General features: G+C 36.0%; 2 protein-coding genes across 8 annotated transcripts in view; one reads left to right on the top strand and one right to left on the bottom strand.

Moving 5' to 3' along the window:
• UFSP2 (UFM1 specific peptidase 2) overlaps window positions 1-8,008 on the bottom strand; it is a 37,207-nt gene extending 29,199 nt beyond the window's left edge. For all 4 annotated transcript variants that reach the window (XR_011072171.1, XR_011072172.1, XM_068532298.1 and 1 more), the window contains exon 1: window positions 7,938-8,008. Coding sequence is in view for 2 of the 4 variants with exons in the window: in XM_068532298.1 (XP_068388399.1) it covers window positions 7,938-7,940 (3 nt within the window). In the remaining 2 variants the exon portion in view is untranslated. The remainder of the gene's footprint in view (window positions 1-7,937) is intronic.
• A 96-nt stretch (window positions 8,009-8,104) lies between these two features.
• On the top strand, window positions 8,105-22,177 carry CFAP96 (cilia and flagella associated protein 96). Of its 4 annotated transcripts, XM_068532133.1 has the most exons (8): window positions 8,185-8,474; window positions 10,445-10,632; window positions 12,061-12,280; window positions 14,392-14,529; window positions 14,630-14,705; window positions 16,486-16,665; window positions 20,304-20,473; window positions 22,036-22,177. In XM_068532133.1, the coding sequence occupies exons 2-8, from the start codon at window positions 10,533-10,535 to the stop codon at window positions 22,082-22,084; spliced, it is 933 nt and encodes a 310-aa protein (XP_068388234.1). In that variant the 5' UTR covers window positions 8,185-8,474; window positions 10,445-10,532; the 3' UTR covers window positions 22,085-22,177. The 4 variants fall into 4 exon arrangements, with proteins under 4 accessions (XP_068388233.1, XP_068388232.1, XP_068388234.1 ...); XM_068532132.1 differs by lacking the exons at window positions 8,185-8,474; window positions 20,304-20,473 and adding an exon at window positions 8,105-8,139; XM_068532131.1 differs by lacking the exon at window positions 20,304-20,473 and having other exon boundaries at window positions 8,179-8,265.
• The last annotated feature ends 3,491 nt before the right edge of the window (window positions 22,178-25,668 follow it).

Genomic DNA, 25,668 nt, shown 5'->3' on the forward strand with positions numbered 1-25,668 from the left:
TTTAAAAAGTCCTCCATGTGAATGATTCTAATGGGAAAAGGTTGAGGACCACTGCTCTAAGAAAGTATTTCTAAATTACAGTTTTAACAATTATAGGGTTTAACAATGACATGAAAAGATCAATGGAAAATAACTAGTTTAAGAATGGGACAGAAACACTGACCCTATTATGATAAGAACTGATGGTCAAGACAATGAGAGGAAACTAATATATCACTGATGGTGGGAGTATAAACTCTTAGAATTCTTCATAGGGTGATGTGGCAATAAAAATCAAAAGCCTTATATTCACGAGCAGAAGCAAGAAGAACTACAATCCTGCAGCCTGTGGAACAAAAACCACATTCACAGAAAGACAGACAAGATGGAAAGGCAGAGGGCTATGTACCAGATGAAGGAACAAGATAAAACCCCAGAAAAACAACTAAATGAAGTGGAGATAAGGAACCTTCCAGAAAAAGAATTCAGAATAATGATACTGAAGATGATTCAGGACCTCGGAAAAAAAATGGAGGCAAAGATCAAGAAGATGCAAGAAATGTTTAACAAAGACCCAGAAGAATTAAAGAACAAACAAACAGAGATCAACACTACAAAAACTGAAATGAAAACTACACTAGAAGGAATCAATAGCAGAATAACTGAGGCAGAAGAATGGATAAGTGACCTGGAAGACAGAATGGTGGAATTCACTGCTGCAGAACAGAATAAAGAAAAAAGAATGAAAAGAAATGAAGACAGCCTAAGAGACCTCTGGGACAACATTAAACGCAACAACATTCGCATTATAGGGGTCCCAGAAGGAGAAGAGAGAGAGAAAGGACCTGAGAAAATATTTGAAGAGATTATAGTCGAAAACTTCCCTAACATGGGAAAGGAAATAGCCACCCAAGTCCAGGAAGCACAGAGAGTCCCATACAGGATAAACCCAAGGAGAACCACACCGAGACACATAGTAATCAAACTGGCAAAAATTAAAGACAAAGAAAAATTTTTGAAAGCAGCAAGGGAAAAACGACAAATAACATACAAGGGAACTCCAATAAGGTTAACCGCTGATTTCTCAGCAGAAACTCTACAAGGCAGAAGGGAGTGGCATGATATACTTAAAGTGATGAAAGGGAAGAACCTACAAACATTACTCTACCCGGCAAGGATCTCATTCAAATTCAATGGAGAAATCAAAAGCTTTACAGAAAAGCAAAAGCTAAGAGAATTCAGCACCACCAAACCAGCTCTACAACAAATGCTAAAGGAACTTCTCTAAGCGGGAAACACAAGAGGAGAAAAGGACCTATAAAAACAAACCCAAAACAATTAAGAAAATGGTCATAGGAACATACATATCGATAATTACCTTAAACGTGAATGGATTAAATGCTCCAACCAAAAGACACAGGCTTGCTGAATGGATACAAAAACAAGGCCTATCTATATGCTGTCTACAAGAGACCCACTTCAGACCTAGGGACACATACAGACTGAAACTGAGGGGATGGAAAAAGATATTCCATGCAAATGGAAATCAAAAGAAAGCTGGAGTAGCAATACTCATATCAGATAAAATAGACTTTAAAATAAAGAATGTTACAACAGACAAGGAAGGACACTACATAATGATCAAGGGATCAATCCAAGAAGAAGATAAAACAATTATAAATATATATGCACCCAACATACATAAGGCAATTGCTAGCAGCTATAAAAGAGGAAATCGACAGTAACACAATAATAGTGGAGGACTTTAACACCTCACTTACACCAATGGACAGATCATCCAAAATGAAAATAAATAAGGAAACACAAGCTTCAAATGACACAATAGACCAGATAGATTTAATTGATATTTATAGGACATTCCATCCAAAAACAGCAGACTACACTTTCTTCTCAAGTGCGCACAGAACATTCTCCAGGACAGATCACATCTTGGGACACAAATCAAGCCTCAGTAAATTTAAGAAAATTGAAATCATAACAAGCATCTTTTCTGACCACAACGCTGTGAGATTAGAAATGAATTACAGGGAAAAAAACGTAAAAAACACAAACACATGGAGGCTAAACAATACGTTACTAAATAACCAAGCGATCACTGAAGAAATCAAAGAGGAAATCAAAAAATACCTAGAGACAAATGACAATGAAAACACGACCATCCAAAACCTATGGGATGCAGCAAAAGCAGTTCTAAGAGGGAAGTTTATAGCTATACAAGCCTACCTCAAGAAACAAGAAAAATCTCAAATAAACAATCTAACTTTATACCTAAAGGAACTAGAGAAAGAAGAACAAACAAAACCCAAAGTTAGCAGAAGGAAAGAATCATAAAGATCAGAGCAGAAATAAATGAAATAGAAACAAAGAAAACAATAGCAAAGATCAATAAAACTAAAAGCTGGTTCTTTGAGAAGATAAACAAAATTGATAAACCATTAGCCAGACTCATCAAGAAAAAGAGGGAGAGGACTCAAATCAATAAAATTAGAAATGAAAAAGGAGAAGTTACAACAGACACTGCAGAAATACAAAGCATCCTAAGAGACTACTACAAGCAACTCTATGCCAATAAAATGGACAATCTGGAAGAAATGGACAAATTCTTAGAGAGGTATAACCTTCCAAGACTGAATCAGGAAGAAACAGAAAATATGAACAGACCAATCACAAATAATGAAACTGAAACTGTTATTAAAAATCTTCCAACAAACAAAAGTCCAGGACCAGATGGCTTCACAGGTGAATTCTATCAAACATTTAGAGAAGAGCTAACACCCATCCTTCTCAAACTCTTCCAAAAAATTGCAGAGGAAGGAACACTCCCAAACTCATTCTATGAGGCCACCATCACCCTGATACCAAAACCAGACAAAGATACTACAAAAAAAGAAAATTACAGACAAATATCACTGATGAATACAGATGCAAAAATCCTCAACAAAATACGAGCAAACAGAATCCAACAACACATTAAAAGGATCATACACCATGATCAAGTGGGATTTATCCCAGGGATGCAAGGATTCTTCAATATACACAAATCAATCAATGTGATACACCATATTAACAAATTGAAGAATAAAAACCATATGATCATCTCAACAAATGCAGAAAAAGCTTCTGACAAAATTCAACACCCATTTATGATAAAAACTCTCCAGAAAGTGGGCATAGAGGGAACCTACCTCAACATAATAAAGGCCATATATGACAAACCCACAGCAAACATCATTCTCAATGGTGAAAAACTGAAAGCATTTCTTCTAAGGTCAGGAACAAGACTAGGATGTCCACTCTCACCACTATTATTCAACATAGCTTTGGAAGTCCTAGCCATGGCAATCAGAGAAGAAAAAGAAATAAAAGGAATACAAATTGGAAAAGAAGAAGGAAAACTGTCACTGTTTGCAGATGACATGATACTATACATAGATAATCCTAAAGATACCACCAGAAAACTACTAGAGCTAATCAATGAATTTGGTAAAGTTGCAGGATACAAAATTAATGCACAGAAATCTCTTGCATTCCTATACACTAATGATGAAAAATCTGAAAGAGAAATTAAGGAAACACTCCCATATACCACTGCAACAAAAAGAATAAAATACCTAGGAATAAACTTACCTAGGGAGACAAAAGACCTGTACACAGAAAACTATAAGACACTGATGAAAGAAATTAAAGATGATACCAACAGATGGAGAGATATACCATGTTCTTGGATTGGAAGAATCAATATTGTGAAAATGACTATACTATCCAAGGCAATCTACAGATTCAATGCAATCCCTATCAAATTACCAATGGCATTTTTTACAGAAGTAGAACAAAAAAATCTTAAAATTTGTATGGACACACTAAAGATCCCGAATAGCCAAAGCAGTCTTGAGGGAAAAAAACGGAGCTGGAGGAATCAGACTCCCTGACTTCAGACTATACTACAAAGCTACAGTAATCAAGACAATATGTTACTGGCACAAAAACAGAAATATAGATCAATGGAACAAGACAGGAAGCCCAGAGATAAACCCACGCACCTATGGTCAACTAAGCTATGAGAAAGGAGCCAAGGATATACAATGGGGAAAAGACAGTCTCTTCAATAAGTGCTGCTGGGAAAACTGGACAGCTACATGTAAAAGAATGAAATTAGAACACTCCCTAACACCATACACAAAAATAAACTCCAAATGGATTAGAGACCTAAATGTAAGACCGGACACTATAAAACTCTTAGAGGAAAACATAGGAGGAACACTCTTTGACATAAATCACAGCAAGATTTTTTTGATCCACCTCCTAGAGTAATGGAAATAAATACAAAAATAAACAAATGCGACCTAATGAAACTTCAAAGCTTTTGCACAGCAAAGGAAACCATAAACAAGACGAAAAGACAACCCTCAGAATGGGAGAAAATTTTTGCAAACGAATCAATGGACAAAGGATTAATCTCCAAAATATATAAACAGCTCATGCAGCTCAATATTAAAAAAACAAACAACCGAATCCAAAAATGGGCCGAGGACCTAACCAGACATTTCTCCAAAGAAGACATACAGATGGCCAAGAAGCACATGAAAAGCTGCTCAGCATCACTAATTATTAGAGAAATGCAAATCAAAACTACAATGAGGGGGCTTCCCTGGTGGCACAGTGGTTGAGAATCTGCCTACCAATGCAGGGGACACGGGTTCGAGCCCTGGTCTGGGAAGATCCCACATGCCGCAGAGCAACTAGGCCCGTGAAGCACAATTACTGAGCCTGCGCATCTGGAGCCTGTGCTCCACAACAAGAGAGGCCGCGATAGTGAGAGGCCCGCGCACCGCAATGAAGAGTGGCCCCCACTTGCCGCAACTAGAGAAAGCCCTTGCACAGAGACGAAGACCCAACACAGCCATAAATAAATAAATAAATAAATAAATAAATAAATAAATAAGTAAACATTAAAAAAAAATACTGAAAAACGCACACAATTTATACGTGTACATCTCTATTAAAAACAAAAAACAAACAAAAAAAACTACAATGAGGTACCGCCTCACACCAGTTAGAATGGGCGTCATCAGAAAATCTACAAACAACAAATGCTAGAGAGGGTGTGGAGAAAACGGAACCCTCTTGCACTGTTGGTGGGAATGTAAATTGATACAGCCACTATGGAGAACAGTATGGAGGTTCCTTAAAAAACTAAAAATAAAATTACCATATGATCCAGCAATCCCACTACTGGGCATATACCCAGAGAAAACCATAATTCAAAAAGACACATGCACCCCAATGATCACTGCAGCACTATTTAGAATAGCCAGGTCATGGAAGCAACCTAAATGCCCATCGACAGACGAATGGATAAAGAAGATGTGGTACATATATACAATGGAGTATTACTCAGCCATAAAAAGGAATGAAATTGGGTCATTTGTGGAGACGTGGATGGATCTAGAGACTGTCATACAGAGTGAAGTAAGTCAGAAAGAGAAAAACAAATATCGTATATTAACGCATGTATGTGGAACCTAGAAAAATGGTACAGATGAACCGGTTTGCAGGGCAGAAACTGAGACACAGATGTAGAGAACAAATGTATGGACACCAAGGGGAGAATGTGGCAGGGGTGGTGGTGGTGGTGGTGTGATGATTTGGGCGATTGGGATTGACATGTATACACTGATGTGTATAAAATTGATGACTAAGAAGAACCTGCTGTATAAAAAAAAAAACAAAATTCAAAAATTCAAAAAAAAAAAAGCCTTATATTCACATTCTTAGCCTAGTAATTCTGCATTTAGAAATTTAATTTCTAAGGAAATTTGCAAAACACACAAAGATTAGGGTATACAGATGTTAACCTGTCAACAAGATATTGATTAAATAATTATGATTATACAGTAATGAAAAATAATGCTTTATAAGAATATTTAATGCCATAGGAAAATGCTTGTAACTTATAAATGGGGAAAAAAGCACTTGCAAAGTGGAATCTATTAGCAGTTCTTAATTTGGGTCCATACACTGCAGGTAGTTGACATATGACAAAGACATATATCATTTTGCTGGGGGAGAGAAGTGGGAAGGAGGAAGGCGTTTCAGAGATTTCATCAGATACTCAAAATATGTCCCAAACAGGCTGAAGAACCATACTACACAGTAAGAACCCTATTTTGAAATAAATTAGTAACTACTAACATTTACTGAGCCCTTAAAAAGTAAAAGACACTATGCTAAATGACTGGACATATATTAACTTTGATCCTCAGAACATTACAAAGTAGGTACCATTACTATTTTTCTCATTTACAAATCCTTGTCACATTTTTTTTTTTTTTAAGCCACGCCACGCGGCATGCGGGTTCTTCCCCAACCAGGGATCGAACCCGTGCCCCCTGCATTGGGCGAGTAGTCTTAACCACTGGACTGCCAGGGAAGTCCCCTTGTCACATTTTTTTAAGGGTGACTGCTTTTATTTTCCATAAATTGTAACCTGTTGAAAGGCCATGCCCTTTGCCCCAATTATACTTCTAGGAATTTATCCTAAAGAAATAATCACGAAAGTTCAGAAAAATTTAGCTTGAATGTTACCCACTTACCATACTGTTATTCATCATAGCAAAAACCAAACAAACAAAAAACCCCACCTAAATAGCTATCAATAACAAGTATGTTAAGTAAATAAGTCAGTTAAATACTATGCACCTATTTGAATAAAAACTATTAAATGGCACTGAAAGATACTGAAGATAAAAGTTATAAAGACAGGCAAGAGCAACATTTAACTGTTACTTTCTTTATGACCTTGTATCTAATCACTCAAGTCTGTCTTCTCTTCTGTAAAACTGGAAAAATACACAACTTCACAGGGTTGTTGTGAAGGTTCCATAAGAGATCTTATGAGAATGCACTAGAATCTCCTTACACTTCTGAATTGAGATCCTTTCTGAAGAAATAATATTTAAACTGAGATCTGAGGGGTAAGTATGTAAGAGTATGAACAATTCCAAAGGAAAGATGGGGGTGCAGGTGGACAAGCCCATCCCAGGCAGGGGCTCAGATTGGTGAAGGCCTGCTTAAAAGACCACTTAAGAGACCACAGCAGATGGTTAGATCTCATGGTGCCAAGGACAAGGATAGTTAGAGACAGTGACGACTGACAGCCATTTAGAAGTAGATTTCATAGCATTTGATTAGTGAACAGATGTTCAGGAGTTGAGAAGAGGGCGATGTCAAGGATGATGATTTCCAGGTTTTTGGCATGAACAACGGTGGGGTGGATGGTGGCGCAATGAACTGAGATGGGGATCACTGGAGGAAGAGCAGGTGTGGGGACGAGGGGAGGTGGGAATGGTGAGTCAGTTTTTAACTTGCTGAGTCTGAAATACATATGAGCCATCCAAGTGGAGGTACAGTTAGTACATATGCGGATCTGGAGCTCAGAATACATCTCTAAGCTGGAGATACAAATTTTGGAGAAAGCATAGGGTGTAAAGAAAAGTACTGAACGCCACATCTAGGATACGGATTGGAGGACCTGCTTGAGCAATTAAGAGGGAAACCAGGGGAGTGTGACATCACAGCAGCTAAGGGAATACAGTATTTGCAAAGTCACTCGTATCTTTCCCAGATCCAATCCTTCTTCGAAACCTTCAAAAACGCCTCATAATTCCCTCGTTCTCAAAATGTATGCACAAGTAGAAGGTGCAGGGAGCGCGTATCCAAAGGCGGCTGCAGTGGGGCCGGGGGTTCAAGGTTGTGCGGGGCAGTTTCCCTCCGGTCCTACCGGGAGAGGCCGAGGACAGGACGGCCCAGACCACGGAGTTCGCAGCTACCACCGTGGGCCCCAGCAGAACCAGTTATTTCAAGGGCCATAAAGCCTCGTAGCAGCTAGTGAAGTCTGAGGGGAAACGCAGGGGTGGGGGGCGAGCACGGGTACTCACCATAGCGGGTACGTGGAGCTGATAGGGGCGCCGACGGCCGCCCAGGCACAGGACGCTGGCCCGGAACTGGCGTCATCGGGGGCGGGGCTTGGGAAGGCCGACTACAATTCCCAACATGCCCTGCAACATACGTCACGGGGCGTACCACCACGCCACATCTCGCGGATGGATAATGGGGCGGGAAGCGGAAGTCTCCTTTTCGGTAAATTCTGTTGAGTGCGTCATTCGTTTCCTGTAGCCACTCTTACGTCTTTCTTGATGCGGATTCGAACCCTCCACGTATCCTCCCGTAGGGTTCGTTCTTGGAATGGATTCTTCCGTAGCCGGGGTAACGCGCCACAATAAACCCTGAGGCGAGCGGAGCGTGCGGAGCAGCCTCGTAGCGAGGTCCAGGGCGGGAAGCGCTCTTGCGGGGCTGGCTCGTGTTCCTGGTTGCTCTTGCAGCGGACTTAGCCCGGGCTGGAGCTGGGACGCTTTGATCTCCCTAGTTGGATTGGGTGCCCTTCTCAGAGGTGACTTGGTCCTCGCAGACGTCAGGTGTTGTCCTTTAGATACCTACATACTCTGAACCTCCGTTTCCCTAATGGGACATCATTTTCCTCATCACCTCAGCGAGTTTTCTGTCCCTCCTTCACACCCCGCCCCCCACCCCCGGCTCTTTATCCGTACCTTTCGAAGGGAACTTGCAGTGTTCCACTGTGTTATATTTAATTATGTCTTGTCTACTAGAGTGTAAGCTCTCTATGGGCAGGACCTATGCTTTTTAAAATCTCAGTTTTCCTAACTTCTACCAGCGAGGCCTACTCAGAGGAGGGGTTTGCAAAACGTTAAGTAAATGAATGAGTGGTTTTGTAAATGTTGCTCAAGAAGAGTTAAGTAGTGGAAAAATTCAAGGCAATAACTCCTTGTCTCCCCCTCCTTTTCGTTCCCTTTCCTTTCTTCCCTCTGTGGCTCACTTTGTCGTGTGCCAAACACTGGTAAGGAAGTACCAGACTCACACCACGGTTCCTGCCTTCTCGGAGCGCCTAGTTTATTGGGGAAAACAGCTGTTAATTAAAGGATCCCTACACGGTGAATGTAAAATAGCCCACTAGATAACCATGATGAGGGCTTGGAAAGAGAAGTGCCTGGCGCTATGTTAGAGGGAATTAAAGAAGTGAGGAATGAGCTAAACAGTCAGAAGGATCAGTATTAATTGGGCAACAAAAGGGGTCGGGGCAGTGAAATACCTGCCTAAAGTGAAACAGCATGTGTTAGGGTCCTGTGGTTGGAGAGAGCCAGACTTGAGAACTGGAAGAAGACAATTAGAGCCCGGTTGCCCGGGAGGGGGGCTTCCATTGGTGACAAATGAGGGTGATAGTGGCCTTGTGAGCCATTTAAAGGATTTGAGCCCCCTGTAGCAGCACAAGAAGCCTTTGAGGTTGGGCAGTGAAGATGGAGCTTTGAAATATGAAGCAAATCGAATCAGCACACTCCAGCTAACTGACTTTTAGTTTTAAAGCATACCTGATCAGAGGAAGAGGTAGGATGAGGGGGAGGGGAGGATAAGCCACAGTTTCAAATAGGCAATCCTGTTTAGTGTCACTGAAACAGCTTGCTCTAAATTCAAGGCAAAAGTGTCTTACCTTGGATTATAAACTGGGAAGCATAAGCCAATGTTTGTTTTGTTCACTAATGTACGTCTGGTGCCTAGATCTAGTTGGCGCTTCAAAAAAACTACAGTGAAATGGAAGCAAGTATTCTTAGCTCTTTGGTCCTACTTTTTTTTTTTTTTTTTTTGGTCCTACTTTTTAGAACACGTCTAATTAAAAAAAAAAATCCAAATAAGTAGTTGCATATTTAGAGTGATATTTCAAAAGAAAACTCATAGTTGCATTATGTCCTTTAACAAATACTCTGAATTCATTGTGGATTTTTGTTTTGCTGTTCTTTGTTTTTATCTTGCCTAGACAGTTGTCCTCTCTTCCCATCCCCTTTGTGAACTAATTTCGCCAGGTGGCACATTTCTTATATACATTTAATCTTGAAAAAATTCAAGAACTATAGGGTAATACCTATGTGTGTGGTGCATTCTGAAAAAGTAAGTTATAATTTTTAATACAAGGAACAATGCAGTATGTTTAGATAAAATGATTTAAACTGAAAATGACTGCCTTACATAATTAAGATCTTTGAACTTCTCAAAAGGATGTTGTTTACACAGTATTTATACCACACTGTACAGTAATAATTTTATTATTTACGACAGATGAATGGCAGTGCAACAGATACACATTTCTTTGTAATTTGTGGGTACTTCACCTGGAGAGTCAAGGGGAGGGTTTGTGGTGATAATTTTGAATCGCCATTATTCCCCCTCAGCCCCACAAAGTAGATTCTTTCCCCACATAGTTTGAGACTGTTGTTTTATGATATAATGATATGCATGTTAACTCTCAGACTGCAAGTAATTTGGACTGAAATTTAGTAATCACCTTTTCCCTAAACTTTTCCCCTGTATTTTTCAGTGTAGAGTAGGATTTTGCTATAGAAGAAGTAGCCCTCAGGGACCCATTGAAGTTACCTATATAGAGCACACCGCCACAAGAAGCAACCATGCCTGTGGAAGGAGGGAAAACAGATATGGAGAGGATTGGGCTCTTCAGTGAGATGGAATATGTCACTGTTGGTGATAAATATGTGTCACAATTTAATCGTAAGTATATTTGGTTTCCTTTACAGCCTAAGAGTGATGTTTTCTGTATAAAATCTTGGCTTTAACGTTTGCTAAATGATATTTTTTAATGGTCTGTATTTTATGGTCTTAATTTTATAAGAGCAGGAAGCTCATTTTATTGGGCTACCCTACCTTCATATATTCTCCTCATAGGTAATTTTATTTCTTTCCGAGGTGCATGGCAGTTTTCTCCCAGAATATTTTGTTTTTAGCTTTTTTTGTTGCCTTAGATGGGACACTCTGCTATGCAGACAGCATTAACATTTGCATCTGAAAAGGCCATCCATGATCACTTTCTTGAAAAATGAAATGCTAAATGAATAGCTGAGGGATTTTTAGAAGAGTCATAAATAAAACAATAAGAAAGAATACACTGATATGAAACATCTCCAAGATACACTATTCTGCACCTTGCCTTTTTATTTAATAATGTATGTGGTATGCTAAGCATTGAAAATGGAAAAGGATAAATATGAAAATATTCACTGGAACATGCCTAAACATTCTCTGGAAAACAAAATTACTATCATGGGTACCTGTGGGAAAGGACTTGGGTGACGGAACGTGGAAGGAAAATTTACTGTAAAAATATTTATACTATTGAATTTGGAACCATGTGAATATATTATCATTTCAAAAACCTAAGTTAAAAAAAAATCAGTGATACAAATTCACATTTAGATAGCCAATTGAATTAAGGGTTATTTGCACTTCAGAAAATTCTTTCACATTATGGAAGGACTTTACAAATTGAGTTCTCCTAGATGCAAATTACAAAAGAAGTTCTAAATATTCATAAAACCAGCCTTTTAAAAATTATTGGGCTACTAGTACTTCACTGTATACCACAATTTATCTGTTCCCCCGTTGATGGGCATTTGTGTTGTTTTTGGTTTTTGATTGTTATGAATAAAGCTGCTGTGAACATTCTTGTTTACGTCTTTTAATGGATATAGGCACTCATGTGTCTAGAGTATATACCCAGGAGGGGAATTGTTTCAGTTTGAGTATGAAATACCCTTCCCCTCCAACCTAAAAATACACACTCACACACACGCTTATTGACATCTGACACAAATAGTTTCCTAGCATATTCTTACACAGTGTTCCGTAGTGTATAGATGGGGAAGCATTGGATTCAGTGACCTGTAAGGTCTCTTCCAGCTCTCAGATTCAGAGTTTAACAGGACCTCAATCTAATTATTAAAATGTTTTAATGGAAGCCTCTTAGTTCTTATTGTCAGTGTAGCCTTTGACACAGACCTTTCAGTAAATGTTTTGAAATAGTGTTTAAGAGCTCAAAACTCACTGGTCCAAATCACATTTTGAAACTTTTCAAAGTCATTTTTCACGTCCTTTAATTACTAGTGAGCTCAAAATTGTGATACTCCTAATTTATTTTTAAAGGACCCTTTAATGAAGCTGCAAGCAAAAATAGACAGATGCTACCTGGGGGATCCAAAGAAATGTCACATCTCCAGGCAGGTTATTTTGATCCCCATTTTGTAAGGATTTTTGAAGGTGAAGGCTATGTAAACCTGAATCAAGTGAGGAGACGGCATATGATGGAAGAAGCCAAAAAAAATCTAGGCAAAGCGTTCCTCCCTAGTAATGGAGATAAGAAGCTGTAAGTATTTGGGAAAAAGTCTTAAATATTGATATATCTCCTGCATAGCTCTCTCTCCTCCATCCTAAATTAAGTTTTGGTTTTTCCGGAGGACTTACTTATGTATGATTCATTTTTTAAAGTATGATTCTTAGGTCAAGTTTGTCTTAGATGAAGACAATTATATTGGATGATTTAGGTTGACAGGTAATTTTGATTAAGTAGATTTTCATTATCACATTAAATTTTTGGTTATCTCTGTCACTATTCTCTATCAGTTTATACTAATGAAGTCAACTAAATAATGAAAATAAGTTTAGTTGAAAACCTTGCAATAGTCAGATTAGGAAAAAAATTGCCTTGGGTCATCATATCTGTGCCCTTGACTATTTTATCTGCTTTTTAAAACTTTAAGAAAAGTGTAAATACAAAATGTGAAATTAGGAGAAATCTTTTTTGGATAAAGAGGATAATTTATCAAAGATACGTTATTTAAAAATCATGCATGAAGATACATGTATGGGGTTTAACAATATTTTAGTTGTGAAAATTGTCTATGTGAGGTTCTTTTTTTCTTTAACCTTTAAATACTTAAGATCATGTAGTCTATGTAATATCATATAATATAGCTGAGCTTTATATATGATGTTAATTCACACTTAATAACGTTGACTCTCAATTTAGAGTTTATGACAGACGAGGATTGGTTGAAAAATAATTTGGGGCTTATTTATGGTTTTGAGATTAGTAAAGCTGCGGTCTTCAAAGTTAAATTATTAAGTTTTTATTAAGAGTGGAGAATGTCTTCTGTTATTATAGTTTATCTTTTTCCACCTTTTCACACTTTTGAGAGGTTTGAATTATTATTTTTAAATTTATTTTATTTATTTATTTTTGGCTGCATTGGGTCTTCATTGCTGTGTGCGGGCTTTCTCTAGTTGTGGTGAGCGGGGGCTACTCTTTGCTGCGGTGCGCGGGCTTCTCATTGCGGTGGCTTCTCGTTGCAGAGCACATGCTCTAGGTGCGCGGGCTTCAGTAGTTGTGGCACGTGAGCTCAGTAGTTGTGGCACGTGAGCTTCAGTAGTTGTGACACGTGGGCTTCAGTAGTTGTGGCTTGTGGGCTCTAGAGCACAGGCTCAGTAGTTGTGGCGCACAGGCTTAGTTGCTCCGCGGCATGTGGGATCTTCCCGGACGAGGGCTTGAACCTGTGTCCCCTGCATTGGCAGGAGGATTCTTAACCACTGTGCCAGATGGGAAGCCCCTATTTATTTTTATTATTACTACTTTTTAAATTTATTTTTATATTTATTTTTGGCTGTGGTGGGTCTAAGTTTCTGTGCGAGGGCTTTCTCTAGTTGCGGCGAGCGGGGGCCACTCTTCATCGCGGTGCGCGGGCCTCTCACTATCGCGGCCTCTCTTGTTGTGGAGCACAGGCTCCAGACGCGCAGGCTCAGTAATTGTGGCTCACGGGCCTACTTGCTCCGCGGCATGTGGGATCTTCCCAGACCAGGGCTCGAACCCGTGTCCCCTGCATTGGCAGGCAGATTCTCAACCACTGTGCCAGATGGGAAGCCCCTATTTATTTTTATTATTACTACTTTTTCTTGGGTTTCTTTTTTTCTTCTTAGATATAAATTCAGACGTGCATTTTTTGGGTCACTACTTCATTTCTTTTTCATGTAATATATGTATTTTATCCTTTAAATAACTGTTTTGTATTTTTCAGCCTCCCCCACCCTCTGGAACTAATATAATATTGTAAATCAACTATACTTAAATAAAAAATAAATAATTTTAAAAAAACAAAGATTCTATTTGTTGTTATAGTTAACTGAATTAATGTAAACTCTTCTAACTTCCTAGAGATTATTAAGTTTTGTTTAGAGCATTTAAAATAGGCATAAAAATTAAAAATATTATCTCAAAATCTGTGACTTTGAAAAATAGGGGAAATTAGATTACAAAATAAGAAAAAAAATTTTTTTCTTACCAAAGTTAGGCAAGTCAGTTCCATTGCATATATTTTGCTCCCCTTTTAATAATATTTTATAAATTATGGTAAAATATGTATAACACAAAATTTGCTATTTTAACTTGCTCCTTTTTGTTTTTGTGGTTAAACTGTATTTAAGATGTGGATTAGGAAGTTACTATGGAACAATAGGTAGACCAGTCCCATTTTTCAGTGCACAATCAAAACCCAAAGAAAAATATGAGCCACCTGGAAAGAATTTGTACACAAACCCAGGAAAGAAAGGAACTGGATATGGGTAAGATATTTTTAATACTTTTGTATCATTTGTTTTGAATTAAAAAAAAATTTAATTTCTGAACCCTGAAGTCATCATCATTATTATTGTCCTTCTTTAGCTATGCAAACGTTACCATAGGTAAGCAGTTTTCACACTCTGCTGATTTCTATGATGCAGCAAAACTAAATGACAAGGTAAAAGAATTATTTTAACTTTTTCCAACCTTTCTCTTATTTAGTTGACTTAGAGAATTCACTTGTGATCTAATTAAGGTTTGTTTTGTTTTATCTATTTGTATTACTTGGGCAATGGCAGATTGATGTTTATGAATTGTGATAATTTTACCTTTCTGATATTAGATTCCCAGAATGAGCTTTAACCCCTGCTATAGTTTACCACATCTATCCTGTATCTCTCCAAACCAGCTGTGAAACTTCTGTTAACTTGGCCTGATCAGCTATGCTCTATTTTGATTAGAAGAGTCCTAAAAGTATCCTGGTCCTTAGCCGTGTTCCCACCACACCCTAATATATTGTGCCTAAAAAAGTAGTGGTAGTACTTTTGGGCTGATCAGGCCATTATGGTGAATGAATGGGATGGAGGAGTGATGGGGAGAAGGGAGGAAGTGGAGTAGAGAATGAAAACCTACAGGAGTGAAAGTGAAAGGATGGGAGAAAACGACTCACTTTATTACATGGCAGAAATAAAAACTGAGATGTACTGGCATAAGCCTCTTACACTCACTTTATACAATATTTGACTTGACAGTGACGCATATTCACATTTGTGGAGAATGCCTACATGCGAAGGAATAGAGGAACCTGTAGAAATTTTGGAACCATATCAACATAATTTAACAATATTGATATAATTTAAAGAAAGCTGGTAGTAATGGAAAGTCAAGTTCATTTGGATGTTAAGAAACAGAAATTAAATGGCAACTATTTTATAAGTTTTTAAATTTTTGTTTTTTTAGGCATACAGTCTTCAATAATTTTGGCTGTGGTGATTTTAAGTGGCAGTGAGATAGAAGGGTATTAGCCAGTTTTGCAAATGGGCATGTCCAAACCCAGGAAAAGTTTTCTATTAAATTGGGCAGAAACCTTGGTCATTTGAAAATAGGCATCTCTTGTTTCTATGCATGGATTATTCACTTTATATAAAATTCTGTGTAAACTACTTTTTATATAGAATAGGAATAATAATACATAATATTCTATAGGAAAAATAATACATAATTTATAAATGCACACAAGGCAATTTTATCAATGGCTCAGTAATTAGTCTTTCATCCAAAGTGTATGGGTATAAGATACTTTTCTCTCTTTAGAGTTCTTACTTTTAGAACTTATTATTTATAAGTCAGAAATTTTATGTCCCTGGATTTCCTAAAATAATATTGTAATATAAAAATGTTGTAATGTAAAAAGTAAGTATTCCTTATACTTAGAAGTAAAAGCTGACATTTTTTTGAAGGCTTATCATATGTCAGGTACTTTGAACACATAATCTCATTTAATCTTTACAACAGCATTAAGGGTGTGGGGAATATTATCATCATTATTTACAGTTAAAGAAAATGTGACACTAAAAAAGTAAGTAACTTTCCCAGTGTCCCTGAGAAATGCTAAAAAGCAGGAAGGAGTTAGGGTTTGAACTAGAGACTGACTTTTTTTTACTGCCTTATATCACCCAGATAGTTGATACAGATTTGTTCAAGTGATAAATACATCTCTATACATCAAATATATTTATATCCAAAATGAACAATCATAACTGTGCTTGTTCATAAGTAAGCATATCTTTTGTATCATAAAAATAGAACATAACAAAGGAATGTTTCAAAAAAGTGAACCCAGCAGTGTATATTAAAAAATCTACATGCTTATATTAAAATTTAAAGGTATATTAACTCTACATTACTTCCAGTTTGAGTAATTTTTGCTATATAATTTCAAACTCTTTAATTTACAGAAAGAGAATGAAGAACACCATCGTTTACTTAAAGGGACACCTTTCAAATTAAATCTTTACCCAAGGGAATATTTTGATACCAATCCTTATTTGTTTGAGAAACCTTTACCACCAATTAAAAAAGCAGAGAAGAAAGAAGCACTTGCAAACCCTTTTAAGCCCTCTTCTCCTGGTAAAAAGGTAAGTTAAAAATTTTAGAATGAAAAACTATTAAGCATTATAAAGAAACATTGCCTCTTGCTGTCATATTATTTTATTACCCATGTAAATAATAAACTTTTGTTTATATTCATGCCATGAATCATGAAACTTGTTTTTATGAAATTATGAAAAGTCATAAAACTGGATAGCATAGGGAATAATGAAGCTCTTATAATGAAATAATTATTAGCCATTTCATAACCATTTCAAAAGTATTTTACTTTACAGTAAATTTTCTAAGTGCCTCTCTAGATTTAGGCATAGTTTTTCTCAAAACCATAAAAAGTCAGATAATCTTTAGTTTTTGAAGTGGTGATTAAAATGAACTGTCTCCCTTCTGCTGAGGTTTACAACAGGTGTGAATAAAAATGAAAATGCTTCTAACAGTAAACCTTAGTTTATACTTTCGTTTTTCTTCTGTGAATTGCCTGTTAATTTTCCTTGCGAATGTTCTATTAGGATATTTGTCTTTTTGATACTGATTTGTAAGATCTTTTCATATATTAAGGATATTGTTTTATCATTTGTGTTGAAAATAATTTTTCTAGTCTGGTGAATCTTTGACTTTGGTTATAGTATTTTGTGCTCTTCAGAAATTTAATAATTTGATGTAGTCAAATTTATCAGTCCTTTGTACTGAGTTTATGTCATTCTCAGAATGACTTTCCTTCCCAGCAGTATTAGAAAAATATGCATTCCTGATTTCTTTTACTGAAATGTATTTTGATGTAAAGAGCAAGGTAAGGATCCAGCTTTTATCTTTTTCAAAATTCAGTTTTAAGGGCAAAAGGAAGCGTTGTGGGGAGGACACGTTCTGTGCCTTGACTGTCGTTGTGATTTCAAGCGTGTATACATCTGTCAAAGCTCATAGAATTGTAAACTTAAAATGGGTGCAGTTTATTATACTTAAATTAGATTTACGTAAAACTGATTGTGAAAAAATTCAGTTGTTCCTGATCTCACCAATAGGATAATTAGCACCCCTGCTTTGAAATGCCACCCTTATCAAATCAAAATTCCCATTTTTTAGTTTTTTTTTTTCCTGAATTTTCATGCAATTTGATTGATGTTTATTTCTACCAGTACCAAACTACTTTTAATTATTTTTGCATTTTAATATTGGGTGGGTCTAGTCTCTTCTTACTCTTTAAAAAAGTTATATGGCTGTTTTCCAATATTTATTATTGAGAACTTTGGAATTATTTTGTAAAGTGCTGGGGGAAAAAAGACCTTAGGTATTTTGCTCTAAAATTAAATCTTTAGATTTTTGCTTGTATTAACATATTTATATTTTGAATCTTCTGACCTAGAATTAAGCTACTTACAAAAACCTTTATTTGTCTTGTAGATTTTAATATTTTACTTCACGTAGATTTTTCTATCTTATATTTATTCCTACTTATTTTAAGGTCTTGGTCAATGCTTTTTTCTCCCATCAATCCCCTTTATTATTTGTTCTTATTAAAACATTTGATTTTTTAAAATAACTGGCCACTTCATTAAAGTTTCTTATGTTCTAATGGGTATTCTGTTGATTCTCTTTGGATCTTTAGACATATGATTATATATCTGCAAATAATTTTGGTCCTTCCTTTCTAATATTTATATCTCTTATGTCATGCTCATTCCAATATTTGGATATGATATGGGGATCATGGGAACTCCTCCAGTGTTCATTTTTATAGATGCCAAAAATAAGACTAAATCAAGAATGTATGTAGAATTATACTGAATATTTTGGTGTAATCTGTTTAGACCATCTTTTTTTTCTCCATTGACTTGTTATGAGTAACAGTAATAGATTTCTTGGAATGATTCCCACTTGACTGTGTTGTATTAATCTTTAAGTGTAACACTGTGTTTTATTTGTTAATATTAAGTATTTTCACATCAGTAATTTTAAGGGTTGTGACTGGTCTGTACTTTTATTTTTATATGCCTTGTTCTATTTTGGTATAAGTAGATAATAGCATCTTAAAATAATCGGGAGATTTCCTTCTTTTTCTGTGTTCTGTAAGAGTTTAATAGCACCAGAAATATCTGTTCCTTGAAAGCCTGAAAGAATTCTCATAGGAAATGTTCTGGGCTTAATTTCTTGCATGATGCCCATCTGTTTTCTGTAGGTGGTCTCTCTCTTTTTGAGTCACTTTTGACAATATTTTCTTTGAAAATCATTCATTTCATTCATATTTTCAAATTTATTAACATAGAGGTGTACAAAAATACTATCTTACAGTTTTTGCTATTCCATATATGTACAGGTTTCTTCCACCCATTTCTCAATCTTAATTATAATATAGACTTACCTATTTATTTTTTAAGTATCATCTGGTGGGTTGGTTTATTTACCATGTATATTTTTACATTTTCAATTCATCTGTTTTGCTTTTACATTAATTAATTAATTAATTTTATTTTCTTAAGATTCCTTATTATTTGTTGCTCTTAAAAATAATCCATGTGCCTCTATCTGGAAAACTTGAAAAATTACAACCATATCTTTCCAACGAATCAAGTTTTCATGTATATCTGACTTAGACATTGTCAGAGAAAGGATGCCTAATTAAATGGGTCATTGTGATTGTATAGAGTTTTCTTGGTGACCATATATAATATAATGATAAAAATCCTGTTAGTAAGTCAGTTTAAAAGGTCAAAGCAAATGTTTGTTTGTTTTGTGTATAGCTCAAAAAATATTTTGATTGACTTCTCCTAATAGATTACAAGAAAAGTACAGTATATGGTACAGTATCCATGGGGGATTGGTTTCAGGACACCCCCCCGCCCCCACTCTCAGGATACCAAAATTTGAGGATGCTCAGGTCCCTTATATAAAATGGCGTAGTATTTGCATGTAACCTTTGCTTATCCTCCTGTGTACTTTAAATCATCTTTAGATTACTTATAATATCTAATACAATGTAAATGCTATGTAAAGCACATGTCAAGTTCAAGTTTTTCTCTTTGGAACTTTCTGGAGTTCTTTTTCTTTAAATATTTTCGATCTGAGGTTGGTTGAATCTGAGGATGCAGAACTTGTGGATATGGAGGACTGACTGTGGATTACATTTTCCTCTCTCTTTTTCTATGTGCTCTTCCTTTATTCTTATCAAAAAAATTTTTTTATTTTTAGTATCTTCCCCATCATTTACTGACATTTAGTGAACTCATGTCGTGCCAGGCTCCCTGTTGGACAAACCTTACCCTTGGCCTCTTCTCTCATCTTCTGCTTCTGAGCCCTAACTCCTTTCTCTATCAGAATACGTTTGACCTAGGTCTCATTCCCTCAGTAATGGGCTCACCTCCTGTGTAGATGATAGCCTGATCTGATAAATTCTCACTAAAATATTAACTGTTGGCAACAGTTTAGAATATTACCTTCTTATAAATATTTGCATTTTAATAGAGAACTTTTGGAATTACAGTGTCTTAACCCCATAGAATTGGTGGTAGGGAGACGCTTTGGTGGTATTTGAATTAAACAGTACAGACAATTTTCTTTAAATGTAAAACCAACTCCATGTACAATACACAAATATGTATGAACTTCTTCAAATCTAATTTCGTTAGAAGCATTTTTACAAAACCACATTAAATTGTCTCATTTTTATTTGTAGGCTGGTGGAATGAAGGCAGGAACATTTGATTCTTACCCTTCACATTCTGCTGACCCTTATGGGGTTAAATTGACAAGCCATATTTCCAGAAAAGGTGCTAAGGTTTTCCATCCACCAGGTGGACCAAAAAGCAGACCAACTGAAAGTATAATGACTTTGAATGTCAAAAGGTAGTAATGTTACATTTAGCCCATAAACCAAGACAAATTATTTTCAGCTTTTAGATTTCTTCAAAATAATATCTTTTATTTATACATACTTTAAAAAATGACAAATTTGGGTGACTTTAGAAATCTCAGCTTCTTTCTTATACCTGCCCTCCCCTGTAGAAGTTCTTTCCCATCTTCTGAAATTCCCAATTCAAAAAGCTTAATTTTTCTGTAACAAACTATTCTGTTAATAATTTTTAAAGCAAATCTATATAGCACCTTATTTCGAGTCATTTGAGACTTTAGATATATACAGTTCAGTTAGCAGTACATGTTAACATTGTCTGTTTCTCAGTCTTTTGACCCTTGCTAAATTATTATCTCTATGTGGGCCCCAGGCTCTCAGTAATTGTTTGGAATCCTAATGACACTTATTCTGTTCTTAACTTTCAAATAACCTATGAAAGCAGGAAATATTCCGATTAATTAAAAATGCTTCGAGGAAAAGTATATGTATATTATTAATGTATCATGGAACTTCAATTTTACCTAGATTTTGAGCACTCTCAAAACTGAAAAGAAGTTCTTAGAAGTTCAGAGTGTAATTTAGAATAGGACAATCCATCATTCTTTTGGTGTGTGCACAAGATCATAAATAACTGAAGAATTGATTTGATTACCTTTCCACCTATTCATTGGAAAACTTCTAATGCCAATTTAACTAACTTACATATTTCTAACTTCAGTGTAATCATACAATGGATTAGGTAAAGGACATCAAATTCACATTCTTTCCTTTTGTAAAAACAGTAGTACATCTTCATCACTTGTGGACAGTGATTGTAATGCCAACATCATTATTATATCACCAAAGTGAGACCTGCCCTTCATGATTTGTGTAATTTGACTGTTGTCTATAGGAATAATATTCTTTGAGGGCTAGTTGGTAGATGATCGGTCTGGGAAACAAAGATATGGAGCCTTTTTTCCATGTGTTTGGACCTTTATCCTTTGGCAAGTTACCTATCAGTACTCTGGCCAACTTTAGTTATACAATAGAACTGACAGTAAAATTGGAATTTTCCTCACAACACTCACCCTCAAATAGATGGAATTTTTTTGGTGCAGGGTGGTTTCAGGTTTTCTGGCTATCCAGAGGACAGATCCAAGAAAGCTCTATGATGCCCTAGCATATATGTTTAGAGCAGAGTAAAGAAAAAAGTAACTGATTGTTCTGGAAAATCAGAAGTTTATCTTTTGTTGAGTAATTTTGAGTTTATTCAATCCCTCTTTTTTTACATGATCACAAATATTATCCTAAATCAAGTTTTAGCTTCTTCTATCCTAATTTTAAAACTAATAAACCTTTGGGCAATAGCATTTAAAATTGGTATCATAAACCAGTTATTCCCTCTTAAATTACATTTTAGAAGTATATCTGACATATAAAGTGAAGCTTTTTATTTGGTGAGAAAATTTGGTTTTGGATTGGTAATTTTTTATTGCAAAATGTTTTTACAAGAATAAACAGATATATTACCTGCACCTATAAAATTAAATGTGCATTTATTTTCCAATTTTAGGGCACTAAATATGAAGAACTACAAGACTGCTTCAGTACAGTCCTATTAGCATCTGGAAGACAAATAGCCGTATAGGTCCCAACTACCAGAAATTCATTATCAAGTGCTCATTATTTGAAAAAATATAAGATATTGTGGAACAAATAGCTCAAGCATTTAAAAGAAATTTAGGGCTGTGACTCTAATACTCTTCCATCTTTTACTACTATTACATAATAAATAGTATTTGTTAATAATTTAACATATGCTTGCTGATCTGTGTTTAGATCTGTGTTTCTGAGGAGATGTTTAGGAATGTTTAGAAATGTTATAAAACCTTGAAGTGTAGTCTGTCATTTGAAATATTTTGCTCCTAATGTTAAAAAATTGCAGGGTTGGAGGGTAGGGGTGGAAATGGGGGCTGGAGGGGTAGAACATGCACAGTGAATTCTTAATTTGCTCTTCCTTCTTGGAGGTATTTGAAGGTTGAGTTGATAGTTATCCCAGTGTCACAGCCCGTTAAAGCATTCTTAACATCAAAGAGAAGTATTGATCCAGTCATATTGCATAGATTCATGTATACACACATGATATAGTGAGGCAGATAGCTCAATTTATGTGGTATCGTGCCTTCTATTTGTGGCCTATGTAGAGCATCAGATCAGCCAATGGCAGCCTCAGGATGAGCAGGGGGAAGGGAGAGTGGGGATGTACTTTAAGTTCAGTATCTTACGAACAATGGCCAGGTTTCAAGACAGGTGCAGTTGGCCTTTGGTGTCCTCTCATGCTCCTCGGTAGCTGCTCAGAGCTGCCTCTCGTACCTGCCTCTCTAGGTCTTACCCTCTCCTTCCCAAGTTCTCTCTTCACTCGTCCTACCACTTAAAAAATATCTGTTCTTAAAAGATATGATTTAAATACATTACTGTAATTCATAGTGAGGTCTCTCTCAATAGTCGTCATTCAGTTGGGGCGGGGTGGCAGTGGTATTTAAAAAGAGAAATTTACAATATCTATTAATATAATGTATTGCGGGAATTATTTTTGATCCGTGGTTTTTTCTTAGTACTTGTCTCTCTGCCACTCTAGACCTGTCAGAGCTGAAAACCAGAATATATAGGGGTGGCAGTAGTCTCCTTCTGGACCCACTTTTTTTTTCAGTGGGGGGAAACCATGTCAATCCAGATCCACATCTGGCTTTTAAAGGGATTGCAGATGGTACAGAGAATTTTTAATGTTGTCAAAAATCTATTTTTATTTCCATGCCTCATAACTGTTTACTTTTTTCTAAAAGAAAATATTTTTTTTAAAGATTTTTTAAAAAGACTTAAAAAGTTTTCTAAAATATTTAAAAATGTTGTTTCCTATCCAAAGGACAGTGTAGAATGAAGATCTTGAAGACATTGTTAGGGGTATAATGAGACCCAAAGGGGAATACATTTGTCTTCAGAATAGCAAAGGTTTTGCCAGGTGGACAAAACTGAATAAAAACTCATTTAGTTGCATATAGATAAATGTTACCAAACAAGCCTTATAAGTATATGCATTATTTTGAGGAAGAGGTTTATATATTCAGATTTTATTAAAATCTAAATAATTGCTCATTTTCACCTCTGCCTTTTGTTAGCTATTTATTTTATTAATGTGCCTCTCATAACAATGCACACTTCATATAATTAATTCATAGATGCGAATACTCATCTAATGCCTCCTGAAGGGTGTAAGAAGCAGTGTGACAGTTGACAGAGCTTATCTAGTGTTTACATAAATATATTGTGTCAAATAGAGAAACCAGTAATAGGAATAGCGAAGCCTATAGAAAAGTTAAGATTTTTGAAATGATCAGAAATAGAGGAACACACACATACAAATTTGATTTGAGGGGCACAAACTATTTACGATGCCCATTGTTTTCTTACAACTAGTGTCCCTCTCTCCTTTTAGTTTTGAAAATATAACAATACAACTTTGAAACAACTTTTTCCCCCAGAGTCAGTTGTGAAGAGTTAACGTTAATGGACACCGGTGTCCTGTCTCTTGACAACTCAGGCATCTAGTTATCTACTGCCCATTAGGATGCCTGTATGACTTGTGTGGTTTTCTGCATCCACCATCAGAGAATAATGGAAGCAATAATATGCTTGCTTAGTAGTTGTTAATCTCTGTTATGAACCATCCAACCACACCTATTTAAGGCTCAAAGTTGAAACGAAGATTAAGGATGTTAACCTGATCATGGAAGAAATGCTTAACTTTGAGAGAGACTTAGATTAATAAGAAGCTCCAACAGGAACTGGAGGGAATGTTAAGCAGTAGCATAGTGTATTTTTGGAAACCTTACCCTGCTTCTTCAGAGATTGCTTGCTCCTTTTGTATGTTAATATTGTGGATTGTGTATTAATAATAAGCCAGGCTCAACCTATGACTAGCTGGGTAAATTGGAGCAATTTAATTAAGCTTTAAACCATATCTCCAGCTTACAACATTATCCTGAATCAGAGTTCTATTTATAACTGCCTACAAGACATCTTTTTTTTTTTAAAATGATCTCCTAGAGAGCTCAAATGTAATGCTTCCAAAATGAAATCTATCATTTTTACCTCTTAAATTAGCTCCTCATTAATTATTCCCTCTCTCGGTAAATTGTGCTTCCAAATATCATGTAACTTAAAACAAATCTTGAAATTATTCAGAAATCATCTCCCTTTACCATCCAATCCACTACTTCACTAAGTTAAAAACCCTTTAGTGGATTCCCATTATCCTTAAGATAAAGGCAAAATCTATATCAGGGTTAAAAGGCTCTTCGAGACTTGACTCATTTCTTTTCCTTTATTTCTTGTTACTCTTTGCTCTTTTCATTCTACCTAGGGTAGATTTATTTCACTTTTTATAATGACAGACATGCTGTCCCTTGCCTGGGAGGGATTTATCCACTTTCTATAGCTTGGAACTTTTCCCACCATCCATCATCTTCTTACCTTACTAACTCCAATTTGTAGACTTTCAGATCTCTTCTAAAAATGTTTCTTCCTTATGTAAGGCCTTCTTGATCTTTGAGATGAGGTTAGGTCCCCTTATTAAGTATTCAGATAACACCTTCTAACTTCACGTTTATAATATTTATTAGCCTGTATCTTCTGTGATATCATAAGTACTGTAAAACCATATCTATTTTGTTTATATGGTTATTAGCACCTAGCATAGCGCTTGACACTTTTTATAGGCAGTCAGTAAATATTTGTTGATTGAATGAATGAATATACTATGGTGGCCATATTTAATCATCTTTCCCCTTCACCTTGAATTATTTGTAATTCCTTGCAAGTGACATGTTGTTCTGAGCTATTATGATGGCTCACATGCTTTTCCTTTCCTGGAATACCCTATGCCTTTCATTGTCTTGCTAACTTCCCAATTATTACTCAAAACTGAGATCAATACATAATAAAAAACCAAAGCTACATAAACAAGACGAGAAGACAACCCTCAGAATGGGAGAAAATATTTGCAAATGAAGCAACTGACAAAGGATTCATCTCCAAAATTTACAAGCAGCTCATGCAGCTCAATATCAAAAAAACAAACAACCCAATCCAAAAATGGGCAGAAGACCTAAATAGACATTTCTCCAAAGAAGATATACAGATTGCCAAC

This window comes from Eschrichtius robustus, chromosome 21 (assembly GCF_028021215.1).
Source record: "Eschrichtius robustus isolate mEscRob2 chromosome 21, mEscRob2.pri, whole genome shotgun sequence".
NCBI classification, from domain to species: Eukaryota; Metazoa; Chordata; class Mammalia; order Artiodactyla; family Eschrichtiidae; genus Eschrichtius; species Eschrichtius robustus.

Coding starts and splice junctions, on each gene's coding strand:
- CFAP96 (XM_068532133.1), top strand. CDS start 10,533: ATGCCTGTGGAAGGAGGGAAAACAGATATGGAGAGGATTGGGCTCTTC. Junction 16,666..20,303: donor CCTCTTCTCCTGGTAAAAAG/GTAAGTTAAAAA, acceptor TTTTATTTGTAG/GCTGGTGGAATGAAGGCAGG. Junction 20,474..22,035: donor ATGACTTTGAATGTCAAAAG/GTAGTAATGTTA, acceptor TTCCAATTTTAG/GGCACTAAATATGAAGAACT.